This window comes from Sceloporus undulatus, chromosome 2, assembly GCF_019175285.1.
Source record: "Sceloporus undulatus isolate JIND9_A2432 ecotype Alabama chromosome 2, SceUnd_v1.1, whole genome shotgun sequence".
NCBI lineage: Eukaryota > Metazoa > Chordata > Lepidosauria > Squamata > Phrynosomatidae > Sceloporus > Sceloporus undulatus.
The window spans coordinates 194,056,124-194,081,721 of record NC_056523.1 but is presented as its reverse complement, the minus strand read 5'-3'; the positions used below and the strand labels follow the sequence as shown (position 1 = coordinate 194,081,721).

The following is a 25,598-nucleotide window of genomic DNA, read 5'->3' as shown; positions in this document are numbered from 1 at the left end:
ATCTATCTATCTATCTATCTATCTATCTATCTATCTATCTATCTATCTATCATCTATCTATCTATCGTATAGCCCAACTTCCTCCCAATATGGGACCTAAGGCAACTTCACAAAACAAATTAAAACACAATGGATAATATTTTAAAGCATTAAATAAACAATCATGTCAAGCAGCAGTTAAAACATAAAAATAATTGTAAAATACAGCACATCCCACTTCAAAGAACTTAGACAGCAGAACGGTCAGGGGGCTATGTAAACAAAAAAGTCTTTGGCTACTGAAGAGAGGGGGCTTAGCCTCATGAGGAAAGGAGTTCCTCCGACTGGGAGCATCCACTGAGAAGGGTTTCTCCCACATCCTCACCAAATGTTCCTCTGATGGTGGTGATGGTTAGGATTTGTTCCAATGCTAGGGAATGGTTCTGTGCAATTCAAGGCAAGAAGAATTAAAATTAAGAAGGATAACCATAAAATAAAGTAGGATGCCTTTCCCTCATCACTGAGGCTGCTTTGGGAAATTGCTCTGTCATCACATATACTAAATTGCCCTACACTGATTTAGACCCATTGAGATCCCTCCAGTCCTATGTCAACACTGACTAACAGGGTTTTCTCTCTAGTCTTTTCTGATGAGGCTGAGGATTGATCTGAAGGTTTTCTGCATGCAAAACATGTGCCCTACCACTGAGCAAAGACAACTCTTTTGCAGTTCATTTACTGTATTTTACAGGCTGGCTATATGCATTTTTCAAAATTTGCTTGCTAAATGGTCTATAATCTGGCCCTTAAATGACTCCTCTAGCTAAGCTTCCATGACACCACCTTTCCTCAGAGCTTTTGATACCAGAACATTTTTATTGACTTCAAGCTCCTTGGGATACCTCTGCTGCTTCCAGCATTTTCTCCTGCTCAGCACAGAAGATACAAAGACTCACTCACCAGCAGTAGTCCAGGAGATGTGAGGGCAGCGCAGGGATGTAGATGTGCTGCCAGTGCATGGGATACAGCATGGAAGAAGATGCCTGCACACAAGCAGTGAGCTGTAGTAAGACAGAAACAAGCCTTTTGTTAGCGTGCATTGTGTGCCTTCAAGTAGTTTCCAACTTATGGCAACTCTGTCATGGGGTTTTCTTGGCAAGATTTGTTCAGAGGAGGTTTGTCATTGCCTTCCCTTGAGACTAAGAGAGTGTGGGTTTCATAGTTGAGCTGGGAATTGAACCCTGGTCTCTAGTGTCATAGTCCAACACTCAAATCACTATGCCATGCTGGTTCCTAGACTGCTCTTCAACGATGAATGAAGGAACAGACTGGAATGGTTCAGGTGCTTTAGGTGTCTTAGGCTGTCTGCAAAGGCCAAAGGCCTATCCTCTCCCCCTCTTTTGGGATCATCCTGTTCAGATGACATACATCCCAAACCCAGTTCTGGTGCAAGCAGTCCAGATGTCATCCGGCACATTCCATACCAGAACTAGGTTAATCCTTCCCCTTAACACACATTTTAAAAGTTACCTGTCACCACAGATTTTCCAGGAAGAGCCTTCAATTCCCACACTGTGGCAGATGTCTGCACTGGCATCCTACAGGCAGCTGCCCAACCAAGCTTCCAGTCTTTGCCCTTTTCATTTCTGGGCTTGAGCCTCAGAAGCAGCTCTTCCAGTACCTGACCTTTCCTCTTCTCCAGCCCCTTGCCCTCACCGTGCTCAGCTTGCTGGTGGTCAGCAGAATCCTTCGTTCATGGAGCAGGCTTGCATATAGACGCAGCATGTTGTTCACATCCATGGCCACAACAAACTCTGTCAGATTCCGCTGGGGATGGGGGAACATTTATTGATTTAAATACCTATATCCTGGCCTGTATCACGATTCTGAATGGTATATAAAAAAATCAATTTCAAACAGTAAGGGCAATCTCAACCATCTGAAAACATATTAAATTAATCTAAAACAAAAGCATACCTAGTCATGTGTGATGTGCAATAGCATGGCATGAATGGCTTCTGCTGTCCCCTTAGCAACATAACATGCCCAAATTTATGCCAATTGTGCTGAGACTCTGGATCTATTTCTATTCAGGTCTCTGAGCATATAGAGAGTGTTTTACACAACAAAATAATCACACCCAGAACCTCATACTTGCAACTTTAAAAGCATAATATTTACAGCCATGAGAGTTGATACAGTACCTCTTCCTTGAGGGAAGAAACATGATCCATATTAATCTTAACCTCCTACTTCAAAGCACTACGATAAACTCAACACTGTATGACTTACATTTTCAGGGATGGTTGGCAGTTTACCGTGGTCAGGGGCAATGAAATAAGCCTGGAATAGAGAAGAAAGGAAGGGATGATCAGGCCATGCTGGAAGGATGGGTGGATGAATGAAGCAAAATGAATGGAGGAAGCAATATTGGCCACAAGCCAGAACTGACTAGCAAGGTTAGTTGGGGGCCAAATAATACATTATACCAGGTAATTTCCTACTGAACTATCAAAGTATTTTTTGAACAAATGAACTGTTTAGGAGATGTTGGTGATGATTTGATTAGAAACATAGAAAGCTGCCTTATAGCAAGTCAGACACTGACTGGAAGAAGCTCCCTGGGATTTCAGACAGAGGATTCCCCAGTCTGACCTGGAGATCAAATTTGGGACCTTTCAGAACATTAACCCTCAACACTTCTACAGCTCCTCTACAGTTGGAAGGCAGAGATGTTTAACTCTGCCCTGTGTTTTAGTTTGAACTTTAAAGGATGCTGAACCTATGAAAGGGGTACCATCCATGATCATTCTTGGATAGTTCCTTTAAAGTGCAGGCTGGAACTAGATTCACTGCTCCATTGACAGGGATGCCAAGAGGCACCAGTGGATTTATCACACCCACAGTCTGAAGTGGTACAACCTATTCTGATCAACTTTTCTATTTACTGGTACATAAGATGCTGAGCAGACATCATATAGGAAAATGGAGGAAATTCTACATGGCTAACAGCCACTGGTTTAAGCCTACATCTGATGGGCATCTGACTCACCAGGGCTGTCCCAGGATCCTGGCTCCTGCCTTCTAAGTTCCGATTCTTCTCAGTGGAAATTTTCAATTTGGTCAGCTGTGGGTCCTTGAAAGACAATCAGAAGTGGTTACAAAGGAACTCAGAAAGATCTGATGGATTTGCCAAGCCAAAAACCCGGGTGGCAACAGACACAAAATATTAAAAAGTATTTTTGAGTTACAATTTTGCCTTTTCTGTGTGGAAAGGAGTAGCTGTGCTAGTTTGCTGCAGTGGAAACAACTGACCAAATGTTGCTGTAGCATAAGCTGTTATTTCAAGTATCTCTTAAAGTATATTTTGGACCATGAAATTCTATAATCAAAATTTATATATTTTAAAAATCACTCACTACTTTTAGCTACTTTCAGCATCCCCCTGGTGTCCCATCTCTGTTTTCTTCCTTGAGTATGTAATAACTTCTAATGTCTTAGGGAATGAAACTGTTCCCACCACCAGATCTTTTTTATGCAGGGAGGACTACCACCTGTTAATCTGCAGCCTCTCCATATACTTGTTTGAAAACATACAGTACTTACAAATTCAAGGCTGATAGGACTGCTGAGGTCAGGCACAGGGTGGACATGCAGTGCTGACAAGAATTCATTCAGTTCCATCAACTGGTGGTGGAGGTAAAAGGGGAAAAAATCAGTCTCTGGATGGAAAAAAATAGCATGGATACAGGGCAAGATGGTAACAGAGGACTCCTATCAGGTTCTGATGCAGACTTGCAGAATTCTCTTCCTCACCTGCTTCTTGAATAAATTATCCGCAATGTAGTTCAGGATCTTGTAGAAAATTTCAAACCAGGGCAAATAGCTGCAAAAAAAGAAGCAACGGAGAACCCATTTATCATAAGCACATGTTTGGGTGAGGAAGATTGTGCTCTCACTCTCTGCCATTTTCAGACCTGAGAAAGACTCTTAGCAGCCCATTTCCAGTTCAGGGGAACTGCTACTAAGCTGAAATGGATCAAGGTTTTACTTCTGCCATCAAGGCCCTCCAAATATTGTTGGCCTCCAGGTCCACCTTGACTTATAGGAACTGTTGTTCAGAAAATCTGGAGAGTCACAGGTGTCTTATCCCTGTTGCATATGTTCCTACGGCCTCTGAAGAAGCCCTCATTTAATTCTCCTATATTGGACCCAAGGTGACCCACAAAAGATAATTAAAACTGGTAAAAATATTAAAACAGGAATAAAAACACCACATTAATATAACAAGTTAAAAATATAATTAAACCATACAAAGTAATAAAATAAAATAAAGTAAAACCATTAAAAATAGACAAATGCAAACAGTCCAATAAGAAGCTCTCTGGGTGCCATTACATATTAAAATCCTGCTTGAAAAGAAAGGTTTATATCTGCAACAAAAAGTGGGAAGGAGTTCCAGAGGATGAGAGCAGACACTGTGAAGACTTGCGTTTTCACCAACTGACCCTGTGATTATGGTGGACCAAGAGAAAACTTTCCTCCCAAGATCTTAGGGTTCTGTTAGGTTCCTATAGGAGCTACAGTCTTTCAAATAGTATGGTCCTAAACATAGGGGCTTTATAGATCATAACCAGCACCTTGAATTGTCCCCAGAAATGAACTGGTAGGCAGTGAAGTTGTTTCAACAAGGGAATAATATGCTCCCTATAACTGCATTTTGGCTGCATCATTCTGGACCTGTAAGAGTTTCCAAAAGTAACCCCATGTAGAGTGAGTTACAGCAGTCCAAACAGGGTGTAATCAAAACATGTGTCAGTGTAGCTAGATTTGGTGTCCCAAGGAATGGGTCCAGTTGGCTCAAATGTTTTAACTGTGTAAATGCACCTTTGGCCACTGCTGAAACCTGGGCATCCAGGCTCAGAGTCAGAAGCTGTAATCCACTCACCTGATGTTTGGCACATAAAAGGCCCCAGAGTCTGCTCTAGGGTACTGTCTCATCTAATTGATCTTGGGAAAGCCCTAACATTAGGCAGACTGAAGTGATATTGGCTCAGGCAGCAGCTGACTGAGGGGAAATCACATAAGCAAGACATTGAAAGACAGCATAGACTCTCCTGGACTGCCTCAAAGGCAGTGGAAGATTTCTGCCCCACCCCCCCACCCCTATTGATGTTGGCCTTGATTCGTGGCGACCCTGTGGATGAGACATCTCCACGATCCCCTGTTCTCCACTGTTCTGCTTAAGTCTTGTAGATTCGTGCCCTTGACCTCCCTAATTGAGTCTAGCCATCTGATGTGTGGTCTTCCTCTTTTCTACTGCCCTCCACTTTCCCCAGCATTATTGTCTTGTGCAATGAGCCATGCCTTCTTTTGATGCGGCCAAAATTTGATCATCTTGGCTTCTAGGGGAATTTCAGGCGTGATCTATTCAAGGACCCATTTGTTTGTCTTTTTGGCTGCCCACGGTATCCTCAGCACTCTTCTGCAGCACCCCATCTCAAATGAGTTGAATGCCTTTTTATCTGCTTTTTTCACTGTCCAGCTCTCACATCATATATAGTGATGGGGAATATCAGGTTTGGATGAGTCTAATTTTGGTGTTCACTTGTATATTTTTGCTCTTTAATGTCTTGTGTTTCCAGCCATAGATCATGAAAGACTATGGAACACCCTTAAAGACATGGGAGTGTCAACACATCTGATAGTCCTGAGGAATCTTTACTCTGGACAGGAGGCCACTCTCAGGACAGAACATGGAGAAACAGAATGGTTCCCAATTGGCAAAGGGGTCAGACAAGGCTGCATCCTCTCACCCTATCTGTTCAACTTGTATGCATAACATATTATGTGAAAAGCAAGATTAGACACATAAGAAGGAGGAGTGAAAACAGGAGGAAGGAATATCAACAATCTAAGCTATGCAGACGACATCATACTAGTAGCTGAAAACATCACAGACTTGGAACAACTACCGAACTAAGGAAAATCAAGGAGGAAAGTGCAAAGGCAGGCTTATTGTTGAACATAAAGAAAACAAAAATCATGACCACAGAAAATTTACACAGATTCAACTTAGACAATGAGGAAATAGAAAAAGAAATAGTAAAATAATTTTCATACCTGGGATCAAATATTGGTCAGAGTGGGGACTGCAGTCAAGAAATGATAAGAAGACTAAGAATGGGGAGGGCAGCTATGAGAGAACTAGAAAATATCCTAAAATGAAAAGACATACAACTGAGCCTGAAAGTTAGAATCGTACAAGCCATTGTGTTCCCCATTGCCATGTATGGATGTGAGAGTTGGTAAGAGAATTAATTCATTTGAGATGTGGTGCTGGAGAAGTGTGCTGAGGTTATCATGGACAGTCAAGAAGTCGAACAAACGTGTCCTAGAGCAGATCAAACCAGAAATCTCTCTGGAAGCCAAGATGACTAGACTGCGATGGCCATACTTAGGCCACATCATGAGGAGGCACAACTCATTGGAAAAAACAGTAATGCTAGGAAGGGTGGAGGGAAGCAGAAAGAGAGAAAGGCCAATGCTAGATGGATGGACTCTATGAAGGAGGTCATAGGTATGAATTTGTAGGTCCTGAGCAGAGCAGTGGAGCATATGGAGTCTTGGAGACATCTCATCTACAGGTCACCATATGCTGAGAGCAACTCAAGGGTGGATAACAACAACAAAATGTCTTGTGTAGTTCTTTCATGGTTGTCCTTCCCATTCCTAGTCTTCTTCTTATCTCTTCACTTATCTCCATTCTGATCAATATTTAATCCAAGGTGTGAGAAATCTTTAAATATTTTTATTTCCTCATTGTCTAGGTTGTCCTATTACCATGGCTGAAATAAGATTCAGCAACCTGTCCAACTGACTACTTTATATAGTTTGTAGCTAAAAACAGAATCTGAGAAGAGACTGACAGTTGCCTGAAAATTCAGAGTGGAATTACATATGACATTCCTCTGTGCTGAAGAGAGGCAACATGTTGTAGTGGTTTGAGTGTTGGGCTAGGACACTCAGAAACCAGGGTTTAATTCCTTGCTTTGCCATGGAAACCTACTAGGTGACCTTGGAAAAGTCATACTCTCTCAGCCTCGGCAGAAGGCAAGGGCAACCCCTCCTCTGAACAAATTCTGCCACATAAACACCATGATAGGTTTACCTTAGAGTCAGCATAAGTTAGAAATTACAACAATAGTTGGTGATTAGAAAAGCATAATGAAATCCATTCTTATTCCCACAAGATCTAAAATCTAATTTTTGAAGAGCAACTAAGAGACTGAGCTCTGAACTTTCATCACATAATATATTTGCTCAGCAGGAAGAAGTACTCAGAGTTTGTGTAAGTAACCTTTTTAGGTGACAACAACTAGAATCCCTCAGTCAGCCTAGCCACTGCCCATGTTAGCTGCAGATTCTGAAAGTTATTGTTCCCCAAAAGTAACCTTTCCAAGCCCTAGAAGTCTAGAAAAAAAGGAATGACTTGTAGACCTTTACATCAATACTCTGTTTCCAGATTACCAAGTAATGAAGAATGCTGCTGTCAGAGACATGTCAAAGCCTACCTGAGAAAGAAGGTGAGACAAAAATGAACTGTCATACCTGAGGATGCACAGACAAGTATGGAAGCCTATGGACAGCCGGCAGAAACCAAAACGCTGCTTGCCTTCCATGTCGGTGAGTGCAAAAGTAAAGTGCTGGACTGTGGGGGTTTCCAGGACCCTTAAAAGGGAATGGAGGAACAGTGTGAAAGCTGTGATGGGCAGCAGGGAGAATACAATAAATAATCTAAAACAAAAGGGCATTCTTTAATTATATTCTGTGCTAATTGATTGATTACTGGATATGCTCCCTTCTTTTCCAAAAGTACAAAGCCGACACTACTTCTTCTTCTTCTTCTTCTTAACCTTTATTTATAAAGCACGGTAAATTTACACAGCGCTGTACATACAATCTTTTTAATTGGATGGTTCCCTGCCCTCAGGCTTACAATCTAAAAAGTCTACTTAAGTTGTGAAATATATGTATATGAATACAGACAGGTCTGTATACAGAAGTTTAACTACCTTGAAAGCACCTGGTCCTTCTGATCTTAAAAAACTAAGCAGAATCAGTCCTTTTTAGGACTTGCATGGAGGATCACCAAGGAACACCAGATTCTGTAGGCTATATTTCAGAGGAAAGAACTGGCAAACTATTTCTTACTGTTCCTTGCCAAAGAAAACCCTATGAAATCTATGGGGCCTCCATAAGTCTTCAAGGCACATATACACACAGACAGAGTGGCCAAGAAAGAGAGAAGTTAATGTGTTTCATATTCTACAGATTATATATTATTAGCCTATGTTTTAAAATTGTTTTAATAATATAATTGAATTCATTTCTATTTTAATATGCTTTAAGGCTTGTTATATTGAAAGCTTTTTAATTATGTTGTAAAATACTTTAAATCTCACCCTGAGAGAAAAACAGGAGAAAAATCAAACAAACAATTAAATGTGGTGTCAGAGGGGTACAAAATGGTTTGGGTCAGCTGTTCCATGCTGGAGGCGCACTTTGAAATCATTTTGTATTATTCAAGAGAGAATGGACAGGATTTGGCTTTACAGAATTTGTTTGTTCTTAGTAGAGGCTCAACATGCACTAAGTGGAGTCTAGGATTTTCATACTGCTTTAAAAACATTTTGGGAAGGCCTTCCCAATTTGTAGGGTTGCCATAATTCTCTAATCTACCAGTACATGGACAGCTTTTGCCCGCTCCTGTTTTACATCCATGTTTCCCAAATTATAACAGCTGTGTAACACTAGCTTTTGAATTAAATGTAGCATATAAACTTTTCTCTTGCATCCAAACATGTTTACTTTTTAGCATGTTTAAATCCAAGATAGGAGAGGATTCTGTTGCCCTCCAAAGGTGGATCAACTGCAACTTCCAGCACTCCTCATCACTGGTTATGCCAGCTAGAGCTGCTGGGAGTTTCAGTTTAATGACATTGGGAGGATCAAACAATTCCTACTTCTGGTCCACAAAGGAACCTTCTCCCTCCTTTTGGTGTTCTCTGGAGGAGTCCCCTGATGGAAGGAGAGAAGTCAGAACAGTTATTAAACAGAAGTAAAGAAAAAATGTTTCTTTGACTACATAGAAACATAGAATCACAGAGTTGGAAGGGATTTCATGGGCCATTGCTTCCAACCCCCTGCTCAATGCAGAATCTCCAGCTAAAGCATCTCTAGCAAGTAGAGTTCCAGGCTCCTTTTGTTTAAGATATATATTTTTATTTCAAATTTGCATACAAAGATTTTTTTTAAAAAAAGACAGAAATATATACAAAAAAGAAAAAAACCCAAAAGACAAAAGGATATATGCAACAAATAACAACAAATATAAACAACAACTATATTTATTCTTATTTGTTCAGGCTTCATTTGAAGATATCCAGAGACGGCAACCCACCACCTCTCTAGGTAATTAATTCCACTGCCAAACTACTCTTACTGTCAAGAAGTTCCTTCTAAGATTCAGTCTCCTGCAATGTCAAACCATTAGACCTAGTCTAATGAAGATCATTCATCCTGAGTGGAGTGACTGAACTAACCAACTTGATTAAACAGAATAATTCTCTTTCTCCAACAGAGCCTGATTAGAAGACAACATTGCTCAATGAATCATATGGAGACACTCTGGCATCCTCTTCAGTGGATGAGTTTCATTAAACTCATATGCAGACTTTATTTTATTTTTTGCTTTTGGATTTAAGATCAACAACAGATGGCCCAGAAGACCAATATTTTGTTCCACTGAGTTCTTCATGCTTTCATTTTTAGCATCTTATTTATCTGCATTTTTAAAACAGACAAACTATGTCACCTCCAAGATGTCAGAGAACATCCGAACCACCATTACTCCCCAGTTTTAGACATTATCCATTCATGTTTGTCCTTGATTATTACATGCCATGTGAAAAGTTTCTGGTTATAAAGAACCATCTCAGAGGTTTCATATCACCTCAAATACAAAATGTATTAATGAAGAATAGTTTGTGATTTCAGCCTTGAAACAGTAGACGGTATGTAATGGGAAGAAGAGAGCACATGATGTAGCTGTATGTGTGAACAGATGACCCCATGATGCTGGGGTGGGGTGGGTATATAACAGTCAAAAAAAGGCTGAGAAAATCCCTGTGCTGAGGCAAAATTCTACACATCTAATTCTAGAAAAGGGGAAATGTTACACAAGTGATGGCAGTGGGGAACTTGTTACACAAGGAGGGATCTCAGTCTCCAACATGTTGTTCTTAGCAGTTAGAAAATGGGAAGCTGTTACGGCAGTGGTGCCTTCTGTGCATGGCGTAGCTGGGTGATTGTTGCCAACTGACCAAAAAAGAAAAATAGAAATCCTGCCTAACTCTCTTTTTGCCTTTGATAGAAAAATGACCAGAAGAAATTAACAAGCAAAGTTGTATACATGATATGAAATTCTGTTCACCAAATCTCTGCTCAGGGCATAGATGCAGTACATGGTTGAATAACTGGCAATCTTAAGTGTAAGCAGAGCAATGTAAAATATGTCACATAAATTATCCTTGCAAGGTTTTGTGTACCTTTCAATATCAAAGGGGAAGCAAAACCTGGGCAGCATCTGGACTGATTCCTACAGGGAAAGAAAAGGAATCCTTATTATTATGGGGCAAACATCAGGCTTAACACTAGGTCTCCCATTTAAGCATCTAGAGAAAGACTTTAGATCAAACAGGGCAGCAAGGAAAATCCTTGGGCAAGTAGAGCATAACATGCATTCTCAGACATTAGTATGCAAAGTTTAGGATTCAGAAAGATGATGTCTGTCTATACCTGTGTAAGCGTCTTAAATTGCCTGATGGATTGCCACTACATCCAGCTGAATTTGGTGCTTTCCATAGTGGTACAATTCAAAGACATAGCATTCAGTATGCAAAAGGATCTTGTAGCACCTTGGAGACTAAGAAGTTAGTCTTAGTTCAGAGGGCTTATTGCTCTTAGCTTATTTGGCTGCAACTGTCCTGTCTCCAAGTGATGTCATTCACATTTAAGCCCCACTGAAACTGATAAGAAAAGTTAACCAAGTTAACTTTCTACAGATGTTAACTGGCACTAAGAGCCGCTAATATAGTCCACATCTGCATTATATATGGGTTTGCAGCACTACTCCTTTTTGTCTAATGACAAAAGGTTAGTGTGTCCCTCCCTCCCAGACATAGCATGGCTTTCTTATAAAGTGTGCGAGACTATCTGCTTTTCTATCTGCATGCTTGGGGATGCAGGAGTTACCCCAGGCTTTTCTATCATTTCCAGAACACCCATCCACTCTTGCAAAACTCTCCTTGACACTGTGCAATATTTTATCTTATTGCCTTCTGTGTCATTTATGCAGTCTTATATTTAATAGGTTACCAGAGAGCCAGTTTCAGCAGGCAAGAGACTGATCTGGCAGAGGAGGAGAAGGAATGAATTTTTATCTCTCCCCTGAGTCCACTATTTGGTTTTTGTGCCAGACACAAAGGAAGGGGAAGTCTGTCTGGCAGCTTCATCCTTCCCTACAAGTTCACTCAACAGAAGTTCACTCTAGGCTACTTGTCACGGCTTTTTAAAAAATTTCAGGCTAGTTACTTTGTGGGTTTATATATAAGGCTGTGGTTATGGCCTTGTCTGCATGGACCAGGATACTTCTAAGGCAGCCCGGAGTATCCTAGCTTCAGCCTGCCCAACCTGCCCTTATTACCTGGTCCTCTATTCTGGCACAGGACTAGCTGTTCACATTTGCCACCCAGCACAGCAACCTGCAGGTTGTGTTGCTCTGAAATCACAACAAGGTGTCCAGCCTTGATCACATGGCTAGGCACCTCATTCTGACCTCAGACTAAGTGATATGTGGTGGTGGCAGGACGTATTTCAAACAGCTGACCCTGAGCTGGAACAGAGGTATTCCCAGAAGATCCAGAGTAAAAAGTAAAGTTTTAAAACAAGTTACAAGAGAGGGTTATAGCCCAGTTCCGGTGCTGAACATGCTGGACATCATCTGATCTGTTAGCACCAGAACCGGGGTTTGAGCTTTGCATTGTCCAGATTCCCTGCGAAAAGCAAGCAGGGAGGCTGTTTCATTTGGTCAGAGCAGACAAGACCTATTATTGCTACTGAATAACTTCATATTCCTATCAGTGTAATTATGAGTTGCCAAACAATATTCTATGGCTAAGACTGCCAAATTGGGTGGGTAGGGTGAGGAAAGGAAAGAAAAATAAATTCATAACCAAACCCAGATTCTTGATGTGTTTTGTTACCTCCTTTACAACCCAGCATTGCACACCAGTGTTTGTTCTTGGCATATGAATCTTGGTCACTTGAGAGGCAGGAGCCCTGGTTCAAGTGACAAGACTTTCTAGGTAATTTGGCCTAGGAGTTGGCAACATATGTCCTCCTGTTTTTTAGAACTTGAAACATTTGAGGGTGCTTCCACTAAAAGTTTGCCACTGAAACTCAGTGCCAACATATTAATAAAATCACTCTTCCCACCATCTGATCTCTTTGGGAAGGAAAGGAGATGCTGTGCACTTCCAGTCTGTAGGATTCTATGGTCCAGAAGAAATTTAAGTTAGCCATCTACAAGTAAGTTGCTCTACTCTATGGTTGAGCTACTCTTGCTTGCAAGAAAAAGCAGTTTGGAAAAACAAGCCATGTTCACCAGCAGGACATCTCATTAACAGTAAGCCTGTGGATCTTACAGAATGCTGGCTAACTATTGTATTGTACCTAAACATAACATGTAGTTTTTAAAGCCAAGAGATAGAAAGCAGAGAAACAGTGGCAACTCTAGCACATCCCTGTAGTGATTTGGGGATGTTAAGCAACTGGGAATGGCAAAGTTAGTGAGAACAACCTTGCAAAAGATGACAGACCTGGTCATCGAACTCCAGCGGGAACTGTCTGAGCACTTGAGGATCTGTGCAGAGAAAGAGAGCAGAGATCAGCTAATGTCATTCAGATACATTCTTTTTCTAATGAATTGACAGGGAAGCAGGGCTTGTTTGAGATGAGCCATAAGGCTCTAGTCCACTGCTCCAGCTGCTTGGGAAGCCTAGGATCCTCTCTATAGAACAGAACTTGGAAATATTGCCTTTTTAAAAATAGCACAACTCCCAGAATGTTGACAACAGCAAATGTGAATGCCCACCCATAGATGCAAAGGGACCGTTCACACTAACGTTTTTGTGATGAGTAGAACCGGGGAGATTCGATGATGCAACACCAAATCAAAGTTCCCACTATGTTTACCCCGATCAAATCTCTCCATGGCAATTTAACCCTGATGAAGTTCACATTACCATTTATATCATTTTAAAATGGACCTGTCATTTCAAAAACTGTCAATCCAATGTTGCACATCTATGTCACACTGCTTGGGGGAATCCTCCCCCCTCCCATCAGCTTTGGAGGATGGCAACGGCAAGCCCCTCAGAACAACCCTTAGCAGGAACCCTGGAATAGGTTAGCCTTGGAGGTCAGCCATATAACAATAATATAATCTCTCAGCAATATAATATGTGTGTGAGAGCTTTACTTTGCACCACCTAGGGAGCAGAGTTTGCTGTGGTTTTATTTCTTGGGAAAGAGGGGAAAATGACTCCTAAACCCTGATAGGGTGTTTTTAAAAAATGTCAAGCAAATCATGCACACCTTTGTCATACTGATAATGTGAGTATTTAAAGGTGCTGTCTACTGTAGCCATGCATTAGTGCATATGTGCATAAGCTGTCAAATTTTTTTTTAAAAAAAACACAGCCTAATGATGTTCCCAGGAGAACCCCCTCCCTGGCTTTGGTGAACTCTGAGAATCAGACATCAGTGCAGATAAGGGGACTAAATCACTGGCAGAAGAGAAAAAAAGCTGGGCTGCATTTCTGGAGCTGCTTTTTTCACTCCTACAACCAAGTGCCAAGAGGAAAAAACAATGGCCTTGGCTGGCAGGAAGAGAGCAAAATGGTGGGTGTGATCCACCCTCTGCACATTAAACCCTCCCTCCTGGATGTCCTGAATGGGATTGGGAGCAAGTTCCTATTGGTGGCACCCTGATAAAACCCGGTGTTTCGGACTCGCTCTTGGAAAATCCAGGGATTTGCACTGGTCTTCCTTGAATTTGGGTCAGGAAAAACAAGCACAAGTGCGAACTACCACCTTTTAAACTGGTTTGCAAACTGGCCCCAAAGTATCAGTATACTGCTTCCCTGAAAGAGCTCTACATAGTTTAGTGGCAGAGAATCTGCTGTGAAGACAGCCCAGGTCCAACTGATGACACATTTCCACTTATAAGGATCAGATAGCAGGTTATACAAAAAGGCATCTGTCTGAGACCCTGGAGAACTGCAGCCAGTAAGGATAATGCAATACAAGGCCAGGGAGATAAATAATCTGACCTGGTATAAAGCAGCTTTCCATGTTCTATCCCCTCTGTAACTGGATATTTAGGTGATATAAGGACATGTTGCCAGTGAGCTTGGGATGAAACTATAATAAGTACAGTTGGCTCCACAGTAGAATCAAACAGTTTACTAAGCAAATGTGTAATGGTCAATGTTAGCACTCAGGAAGACATGGAAAATTCTATTTCACCAGATACCAGGACACAGTGGGTTATTGCAGAGAACAATACAAAGGGACATTTTGCTAGAAAGCAGAGTGATCCTCACTGTGAGAATATGATGTTAGAAGGCATGTTTCACTTTTTATTATTTGTGAAATGCTAGACAGCGTGCAGTTCCCTTTCTAACTTAGGCCCGGTCCAGACAGGCCAAATGCACCGTGCTGGCAATGTACTAGGGTTAAGGGACCGCATGGCAACTGCATGGTACCTAACCCTAGTATGGTGTGGTGCCGTAACAATGGCGGCGCCCTATGTATACATAGTGTCTGCACGTTGCGCCACACCAGTTATGTCACTAGTGCACCATTGGCGCACTTGAGCTTAACTGGAGCAGCTCTTTTTTCTCCGCAGGGAAGAAGCGCGGTTTGGCGGCTGTGGCTTCCCTGAGGGGGGGAAAAGGTGCTGGCAGACCTCCCTTTTTGGGAGGTCTGTAGCGGGCCATAGATGCTACAGAAACACTGAGAAACTCTAGACTAGTGGTGGATACAATACAGATCATTTGCTGCAAGTTCTTCCTTCCTGAGTTCTACAAATCCCCTCTGTCTCTCCCCAAAATAAGAAACCACACTGTCATAAGCCCCTCTATATGCATTTTTACCTTGGAGCATTTCATATTTGCCCAAAGCCTTAAAAACAGAGGAAAAAGAAAATGAAAGTGAGTCTATATTCTAGAGCAATAACACTTGATATCAGTGCCGTGTTCACTGAACCATGAGGCCTATGACCTTAATTATCTTTTGCAAAATGCAGTTTTAAAATCTGGGCCAGGAGTTGGCATGCTCAGCTCTAATGGCCATTCTTAATGTTAACACTCAGGAAGGCATGGAAAATAACCACATAAAACACCTCCATTTTGAAGATATGCCACTAAGTACCCACAGCCCTCTTGCACTTGGTATTCAGAGCAAGAGCTTTAGACAGGTATGCATGAGGCTGCATGCCCAGTATTCAGAAACTAACCAATTTGTGCAATGGAAGGAGAAAGGCTGGCAGGAGATGATGAAAGAGCTTCACACTGTCTTGTTCTGTTTCCAGGCACAACTGGGGTGGGGTTTTGCATGCAAACCAGCTTCCTTGGATAGCACAACTTAAACAGCAGTTCCCATTTCCCTTCTTTTTCTTATTTTTAACAGCCACCCAACTACTACCTCAAGCCTTCTGAAGAAAATCAAAAGAAGTAAGGGGAGGGTGCCAAAATTACTGTCTCTGTTAAATAGGAACACATGGAACTGGAAAGGATGCAGATGGATGGGGGAGACTAGATTGTTGCCTTAAGCCAGCTTTAGATCCTGCAAAAGACAAGAGCATGAACCTCACATACTGAACAGGGCTGGTCCCACCCTTAGGCAGAGTCAAGTGGAAGATGCTGCGAAGCATCAGTAGGATGATGGAGCAAGAATTGTGTGCTGAGTGGCCTGCAACCACTAAGGTTAGCTGTGTTGCTGTCAGGTATGGTGGAGGATGCTATCTTATCACCAGGGTTTGACTGCCAGTCCAAGTTGCTTTTGTAAATGGAATGGGTACAAGCACATTTTAAAGATATGCCACTGAGTATCCACAGCCATCTTGCACTTGGGATTCAGACAAGGTCTCTAGACAGGAATGCATGAGACTGCATGCCCAGTATTCACAAACTAACCAATTCATGCAGTGGAAGGAGAAAGGCTGGCAGGAGATGATGAAAGAGCTTCACACTGTCTTGTTCTGTTTCCAAGCACAATTGGGGTGGGGCTTTGCATGCAAACCAGCTTCTTTGGATAGCACAACTTTGCTTTTTGTCTTTCAAGCAGCAAAATGTCTTGGGATGGCCCTGCAACGAGGCATGAAATATAGCATACCTATCTAGCAATTACCACCCAACAGTCATTCAAGATATTATTTTGTAAGTGACTCTCCACCCCCCTGCTCTCTGTCTTTACCTTCATGGTTGGAAGGGGCTCAAGTTATTTCTTGGGTTAGTTTTGTTATCCTGGTTGATTTGGGTTCTGCTAGTCATTTTTTGAATGTCACATCTAAGGGCAGAGCACCTCTGAACATGTATAGAGTAAGTCCTTCTCCTTGAAAAGCAGATACATTCCTGGTCCATGTGTACTTTAAAACAGATCAGTTGTTCTCAATAGTTTAGGGTTGCATTGCTCTGGATAGTTTTTATAATTGAGTTTTGTATAAAATAGTTTTGTAATGATAATTGAGTAGTAATATGAGTGCAAAAGTAACTCTGCCTGTTTCAGTCACAACTCACCATCATCTCCAGGCACTGGACAAGCAGCTTCGAAGAAAAGATCAAATATTTTCTGTGGATTTTCCCTAAGGAGAGAAGAATCAGGAATGGATCCAAAGGTGGCTTAGGCACAGGCAAAAAACAAACAAAAATAAAACAGGCTTGGGAGCCACATAAATGGCAGGAGCAGGTTAGATGTCAGTGCTATGGGTCCTTTCCAAAATGCAGAAGCAGTTGGCCTCACAGGGTCTGTAACAGTGGCATTGAAGAACTTTTCCAATGCCAACCTGTTCCATGCCTGTTTAAAAAACATGAGATCCACTTGTGACTTTGTATTGAAAATGTCTGTTTCTTCTCCTTTCTTCAATTATTATGTAGTGAATGGTAATATCAGCTCTCCCAGTGTGATCCACTTTAGTTCAGGAATATGTGTGATCCAGTTATGGTGCCGCACAACCCACAAAGTGCAAATGAATTCTGGACCCACTTGTGTGTTGGTTCTCAATACTTTTGCCATACTTTAGGATGGCCAGCCAGACCTGGCTACACTTTAGGATGGTCACCTAAAATGATACAGGAAAACTCAGTTCTATATAATTTGGAATTCTTAGTACTGTATATGGATATCAGCTTCCATCAGCCACAGCCCACATCAGGGACATAGCCAGGATTTTAGGAAGGGGGAGGTCCAGACTAAGTGCCACCATTATAATGGGTCTTGGGCGCAGTGGTGCAGCAGCACACACCATTCATTTTTCTAATGGAAGGGGGGGTCTGGACCCCAAGACCCCCCCCCTTGGCTATGTTCCTGCCCACATGGACAATGCTAAGACACCATAGTCCAGTACATCAGGAGGTTCTGTACTCCTGATATACAGGAACATATATAGCCCCTCAGTCTAAATCACTAGTAAGGAACATATCCTTCTCCAGATGTTTTGAACTTAAATTGTTATTAGTCCCAACATTGGAGTGTTAAAGAAAGATGAGAGTTGCAATCTAACAACATATTCAAGGCTACATAGTCCTCAACCACAGCTTCTCTGAACAGCACAATATTTGAATCATAGAGTTGGAAGAGACCGCAAGGGACATCCAGTCCAACCCTCTGCCATGCAAGAACTCAAAATCAAAGCACCCCCGACAGATGGCCATTCAGCCTCTGTTTAAAGACCTCCAGGGAAGGGAGACTCCACTACACTCCAAGGGAATGTGTTCCACTGTTGAACAGCCCTTACTGTCAGGAAGTTCCTCCTAATGTTGAGGTGGATCTCTTTTCCTGGAGCTTGCATCCATTGCTCCGGGTCCTAGTCTCTGGAGCAGCAGAAAACAAGCTTGCTCCCTCCTCAATATGACACCCCTTGAAATATTTGAACAGGGCGATCATATCATCTCTTAACCTTCTCTTTTCCAGGCTAAACATCTCCAGCTCCCTAAGTCTCTCCTCATAGGGCATGGTTTCCAGACCTTTCACCATTAGTTGCCCTCTTTGGACACACTCCAGTTTTGCAACATCATTTTAAAATTGTGGTGCCCAGAACTGGACACAGTATTCCAGGTGAGGCCTGACCAAAGCAGAATAGAGTGGCACAATTACTTCCCTTGATCTAGATGCTATACTTCTATTGACACAGCTAAAATCGCATTGGACTTTTTAACTGCTGCTTCACACTGTTGACTCATGTTCAACTCAGGGATGTAGCCGGGGTGGGGGGATCTGGGGGTCCGGACCCCCCCCTTCCATTAGAAAAATGAAAGGTGTGTGCTGCTGTGCCCCCCCACTCAAACCCCCTTTTAAAAGGGGGCCCTTTGTCTGGCCCCCCCCCCCCTTCCTAAAATCCTAGCTACGTCCCTGTTCAACTTGTGGTCTACTTGGACTCCCAGATCCCTTTCACACGTAGTTTCATTCAGCCAGGTGTCACCCATCCTATATCTATGCATTTCATTTTTCCACCCTGAGTGCAGTACGTTACATTTCTCCATGTTGAAATTCATTTTGTTAGCTTTGGCCCAGCTTTCTAATCTATTAAGGTCACTTTGAATTTTGATCCTGTCCTCTGGGGTATTACCTCCTAATTTGGTGTCATCTGCAAATTTAATAAGCAGGCCCCCAATTCTTTCTCGCAAGTCATTGATGAAGATGTTGAATAGCACTGGGCCCAGGACAGAACCCTGTGGCACCCCACTGGTCACTAAGTTTGGAGGTACACAACTTTGAAGATGTTAGGATATCATAGAGAAGGATATTATTTACACAGTTCATCCATCTTTCTGTGCACTGATCATAGAATCCCAGTGGCCACACTGGCTAGGGGATTTGCAAAATTTTAGCCCAGAAAAGTACATTTTCAATGCTTCATCTGACTCAGTAAAAAGCCTCACAAACAGTTCTCAACCTAAACTGCCTACCAGGTCTGAACTATTGTAATTGTTACTGTTTCTTCAACAATCTCACTACAAACTGGCCTAGACTTTTTACAGGCTGAAAGTGGTGTCACTAGAGTTAGCATCAACTGGTGTGGTAACTCATGGTGTCACCTCCTCCCAATTGACTTCCTCCTATACCACAGCAAACAGAATTCTTAGTAATTATTATTTTTTACTAATGTTACTCATAAATCGTAATTCCCATATATCACCGGATATAATGGTAATAGCGGCATAAACAACTAGCAAAATTTAAATCATACCTTTAAATTACAATATCATATGACAGCATAAATGTACAGTGGACTCTTGTTATACGCTGGGGTTTGGTTCCAAGATCCCCCATGTATAACAAAATCCGTGTATGCTCAAGTCCCATTAAATATAATGTCATAGCAAAATGGTGTCCCTTATAAAAAATGGAAAATCAAGGTTTGATATTTGAAATTTATACTTTTTTTTTTAACATTTTCAAACTGTGGATGCTTGAATCTGTGTATAAGAAATCCGTGTATAAGAAGGGCCAACTGTATTTGCATGCACATAGTTTCATGTGGTTAAGGTGAAAATTTGGTAAAATGTATTAATAAAAAATAATTTTAAAAATTATTAATTTTTAATTTTTTACACTAAAAATTAAAATTCAATGTTTAAAGAAAAATCTGGGGCTTCTTCTTTCTCCTCCCATGAGCCTCACCCGACTCATACCATCTCTTCAGTATTTTAAAGGGATGCAGGGGAACATCGCACCCTGTTCCTGCCAAAGACAAATGTTTGGGGACAGTGGTGTCACCTCCCCTTAGGTTGTCACCTGGTGTGGCCAGTGTTCTCTGCACCCTCCTAGTGATGCCCATGCAGACTGAGAGCTTCCCCTGGTCAACCCAAATACCTAAGTAACCAAAGTTAGCAGCCTTGGTTCAATGGGAAGCTCTTAGGGTTTCCAAGGGATATTGAGCCTGATTTAGCAATCACTTCTCTAAGCAGTTGCTATGATCAATAACCAGTTAAGAGATCTCATTCAATATAGGTAGCATGTTTTATTGCTATGAGAGGAGGGATTTTGACGTCCTGTTGAACCACAGCTCTCAAACCACCCAAAGTCACAAAATGTTTCATTTTCCATCTGACCAGCGTATAAGATATTTGAACTGCTTTTTCAGCACCATAGCATTAGAGCTGAAGAAAACTGCAGGCAAAAAAGCAATTTTGACAGATTGACCCACCCGGCTAGTCCAAGGCCTTACTTGATGCGGGAGCGGGATCCCATTGCCTTCAGTTCATTCCTTCACATGGTCATCTAACAGAAGCACCAAAACAGGCAGTCTCTACCCATCCAGAAGACTGAAGCCCTGAAGACTGAAAAATCTCTCTAGAGCTCACTTTGGTGCATTTCTAAAGTAGTATTTCCTTTTGTGGCTTTTTGTGAGAGGAAGTATGAAGCCTGTGACTGTCGTAGCTCACTGCAAGAGTGGGAGCTGCAGGGACTAGGGGGAGGGGAGAGCTGGTTGTTGTTTGGTCCCTTTCTGGTATTTTCTGCTCACCTGAACATTCAGCTTAAGGTTACAGTCAATTCAGAGGATCAAGCAGAGTTGCGGCTATACAGTCACCCTTCCATATCCACAGATGTTTTACCCACGGATTCAAGCATCCATAGTTTGAAAATATTTTCAAAAAGTATACATTCCAAAAAGCAAACCTTGATTTTGCCATTTAATATAAGGGACGCCATTTTACTGTGCCATTGTATTCAATGGGACTTGAGCATTCACAGATTTTGATATCCATGCAGGGTCCTGGGACCAAACCACAGTGGATACCAAGGGTCCACTATACAAATTTGCCCTCTCTCAAAGCTATTGTATACTTGCTAGATATAAGTAATGAATGGCTTTTGATTTCTGGTGACTATTAGCTCTGACATATCTTATCTGCTTGGGTTGGGGCTGAGGTCTGTCTGTGTGTGTGTGATGGAGAGGGAAGGGAGAGAAACAGCTTGGCCATTGTGGCATAGTGGCTTTAGCGTTAGACTATGGAGAGCAGGGTTCAAATCCTGACTCTGCCATGTAAACCCATGTGTGACCTTGGGCAAGTTATGCTCTCTTAGCCTCAAAGGATGGCAATGGTGAACCCCCTCTGAAGCAGCTTGCCAAGAAAACTACAGTATAAGTTTTCCTTAGGGTCACCATAAATCTGAAACAGCTTGAAGGCACAGAACAACAATTTGTAAACATATGATAGTTTAATTTTTTTAAACACTACCTGGGTATGCTGCGTCTGATGAATGGCACAGAAATGTTTTAAAATAAAATAGATGTAACTCTATATGTTGTGGATTACACAAAGGCTTTTTATAAGCTTATATGTGTTAATCTTTTTATTTAGACTAGGATGTACACATTACCTCTCAATTTCTATTTATTTTAAATACATGATTGTTGAGATAATAATACATAGTAATGTTTTTTTATTTCTATTCCCCCAAATTATCCACCCACCTAGGAATGTACAGTATATTAATATCTGTCAAGTGAGTCATCTGATGATGCATTTGATGGAAGTGGGCTGTGGTCCACAATAGGCAATGCCAAATATAAACATTAGCCTTTACGGTGAAACTAGATCATTTGTTGTTGCTTTTGTTGCAACAGATTAACACAACTACCAACCCAACCTCAGAAATAAAGTAAGCTTCCCATACTCTTTCTTCTTCAATAAAGTGATGTAGTAGCAGGGGTGGAAACAATGCGGCCCTCGGACTGCAGATCCCAGTACCACTAGCCACGATAGTCAGTAGTGATAAGTTCTGAAATTTACAACAACAACAATTTATTTATGGCACACAGCCAGTACAAGAATAAAATACAATGATGGCTAGAAATATACAGTCCAACAATGTATGGAGGGTTCCATCATTCCCATTTCTGTAATAATAGGTGTTGCAGAAACTTCCTACAAAGGGGAAAACAGGAGACTGTGAAATTATATTGGTAGGATTGTTAGGTAATCAGATTCTACTAGCTACAGTACTTGCCGACCATTTAGGGATAATCAGGACAGTTCGCCTTCAGTATCCACAGGTTTTCTCAAACTGTGTTGCAGTAGTATGTAGGGAGATCTTGTAGCACCTTTGAGACTAACTAAAGAAAGAAGTTGGCAGCATGAGCTTTCACAGACTAAAATCTACTTCCTCAGCTGCATTTGGTGGCGTGGTAAGCCAGGGACAGACTTATATATCCTCTAGATGTATGAGAATGCCAATTTGAATTACAAATCATTTGTGCATTAACTGTGGTCATTTGTGAACAAAGGCATTGTGAACTAGCCTTTGTGTGTGGAAATAGCAATTTCAGTTTGGCAACAGAACTAGCCTGTGATGAAGAGAATAGATGAATATAGGACGCACCCATGAGGATGTAGTCAGATAGTGTTGAAATGTGTGTAGTGTGCCAGGAAGCCATTATCTCTGTTCAATCCATTGCTGAGGGACTGTAATTTGTGGATGAACTCCAGTTCTGCTGTTTCTCTTTCCAGTCTACCCTTGTAGTTCTTTTGTTCAAGGACTGCTGTTCTGAGGTCTAAGATGGAATGTCCAGGGAGATTGAAATGTTCTGTTATCGATTTTTGTGTGTTCCCATTCCTAATGTCTGATTTATGTCCAGTTATCCTCTGGCACAAGGACTAGCCTGTTTGCCCGAAATAGAGTGCTGATGGGCATTGATGTATAAATCAATGGCATAAATCACATTGGAGGATGAGCAAAGGAGGGTCCCCCTAATATTATGGGTGATGCCATTAGATCTTGTGATGACATTTCCTGGATAAATATGTGGGCAGAGTTGGCATTTTGGTTTCTGGTAAGGCTTAGTACCTGTGCCCCCATCTGTGTCATGTGTCTTCCTTTAGGTGAGTACCTGTTTGAGGTTTGGAGGCTGTCTGTAGGCAAGTTAAAGTCTGCCACCAAGAGCCTGTGAAAGAGGGGCATTATTGTCCAGAATGGGTTGTAGTTCATTGATGACATGTCTGAGAGGTCCCAGTTGGGAGCTGTATGTAACCACTAGTGGGGTTCTGTCATTTTCTCTCTTCAGTTTGGATACAAGTCTTGTGTTATTTATTTGTTTTTTCACTTCATGTGGTGGCTACTGTAGTTTGACAAATGCTTGTTGTAATTTTTGAGTTTGGCATCCCTGTCTTGGGGGTCTGAGCGGATATGATTGTATTGGAGGTCTTGGCTGTAGACTGTGGATCTGGTGCTGTGTTCAGGGTGGTTACTAGAAGCAGGTAAATACATGTAACGGTCAGTGGGTTTGCGATATAGTATGGTGCTTAGATGTTCATTTTGTAGCTGTACCGCAGTGTGCAGAAAGTGAACTTGTTCTGTAGATAGTTCCAGGCTGAAGTTGATGGTGGAGTGGAAGTTGTTGAAACTCTGGTGGAATGTCTTGAGTGAATCTTTTCCATGAGTCCAAATTATGAAGACATCATCAATGTACCTAAAATAGAGGAGTGGTTTCTGTGTGCAGGAGTTAAGGAAGTGTTGTTCTAGGTTGGCCATGAAGATATTGGCATATTGTGGTGCCATGCACGGCACCATGGCTGTACCATTAACTTGAAGGTATATATTGTTACTAAAGGTGAAGTAATTGTGTGTAAGAACAAGCTGGCAGATCTTGGTAGTTAGGTCTGATCCCATTTGGAATGATGCTCCTGACCACTTATAGTCCATCTTTGTGTGGGATGTTGGTGTATAGAGATTGCACATCCATAGTGGCTAAGAGGGTGTTTCTTGAAAGGTTGTGCATAGATCGTATTTTCTGTAGAAAGCCTGTGGTGTCCTTCACATAGCTGGGAGTGTTGGTGGCATATGGTTCAAGGATATTGTCCATATATTTGGAGGCACCAACTGTGAGTGTTCCAATGCTGGAGACGATGTGTTGTTCAGGGCTGCCCTGTTCACGTATTTTGGGTAATAGATGGAACATGCCTGGTTGGGGCTCCTGGAGTGTGCCAATACGGATTTGGTTTTGTGCCTCCATGGGGAAACTGCATGGGAAATGTGTTGCAGCAGGCAGTTTCAAAGTGACTGCTATAGCCTCTCTAGGGATCACCTCCTCTTCCTCAAATTTATCAAACTGCAGCTGGTACCGAGGGAGCAAATACTGCGCTGCCTCAGGAATCACTGAACAATATTGCTATATTGTGTCTTTCCCTGTTTTGTTATTAACTTTCCCAGTTCCATTCCCATCTTCAACTTCCTCAACCTAAATAGCTGAAGCTGTAGTACCATTTCCTTTCTTGGTCTGAGGCACACATGGGTTGCATCATTCTTACCAAAAGATGGACACAAAAAGCCTTTCTTCTTCAGCACTGCTTATGTGTTTGAATCTTTTAATTCTTGTTTTCTCTCTCACACTTTCTCATCCTTCCCCTCCTGCTACAATTATTTGCTAAATGTCTGCTCTTTCCCTTCTCTCTCTCTTTCTCCTTTTCTTCCCCCCCACATCTGCTGGTTGCAAGATATCTTCCTGTAATTCTGTAATTCCCTTTCTCCAGCTCTCCTGGCTATATTTTACTTCTTCCTCCTTCTCCATTCCTCTCTTTCTCTCTCCCATCCTCCTTTTCTTTTTAAGGAATTTGTCATACTGGGGCTGATGTCAGCATTAAAGAGAGATAAAAGTGCATTTAAAGCATCCTGTAAATGAAGTGGAAATGGCGAGTAACTGCACAAATGATTATCACACCCAACTGCTCAAATAAAGTGATATCAGAAATACATTGTCGCTGAAATCCTGAAAGTAAAAAGATGCACATTAATGCTTCTTTCTGACCACTGTAATGGTGGGTTTTGTGCGATGTTGTGTGAAATCATTCCACATAAGAGATCATGTAACACCTTTGAGACTAAGTGAAAGAAAGAAGTTGGAAGCATGAGCTTTTTGAGGAAGTAGACTTAAGTCTATGAAAGCTTATGTTGCTGCCAACTTCTTTCTTTCAGTTAGTCTTGATGATGATGATGATGATGATTTATATCCTGTCTTTCTCCTAGTATAGAGACTCAAGGTGGCGAACAAAAATTAAACAGTACAAGTTAAAAACAATACAAAGTATTAAAAATACAAAGTTTTAAAAAAACAATTAAACAATTTTAAAAAGTTAAAAATATTAAACATTAAAATTTTTAAACTCTATATAAAACTATATACAAGCCTTACACAACACTTAAAATCCAACCCTTTAATTACTTGTTAATTTAGGTATGCCCTTAATTTCAACAACGTTTGTTTTAACTGT

General features: G+C 41.5%; 1 protein-coding gene across 1 annotated transcript in view; it reads right to left on the bottom strand.

Annotated features, from left to right (window-relative positions):
- The window catches only part of DENND1C (DENN domain containing 1C), a 42,794-nt gene extending 22,155 nt beyond the window's left edge, over window positions 1-20,639 (bottom strand). The window contains exons 1-11 of the mRNA XM_042452232.1: window positions 20,555-20,639; window positions 16,905-16,969; window positions 12,921-12,964; window positions 10,590-10,639; window positions 7,591-7,710; window positions 3,796-3,865; window positions 3,586-3,666; window positions 3,032-3,115; window positions 2,272-2,322; window positions 1,696-1,806; window positions 940-1,040 (exon numbers count right to left, since the gene is read on the bottom strand). Coding sequence (XP_042308166.1) covers window positions 940-1,040; window positions 1,696-1,806; window positions 2,272-2,322; window positions 3,032-3,115; window positions 3,586-3,666; window positions 3,796-3,865; window positions 7,591-7,710; window positions 10,590-10,639; window positions 12,921-12,964; window positions 16,905-16,969; window positions 20,555-20,577 — 800 coding nt within the window. The 5' untranslated portion in view covers window positions 20,578-20,639. The remainder of the gene's footprint in view (window positions 1-939; window positions 1,041-1,695; window positions 1,807-2,271; window positions 2,323-3,031; window positions 3,116-3,585; window positions 3,667-3,795; window positions 3,866-7,590; window positions 7,711-10,589; window positions 10,640-12,920; window positions 12,965-16,904; window positions 16,970-20,554) is intronic.
- Between the last annotated feature and the right edge of the window lie 4,959 nt (window positions 20,640-25,598).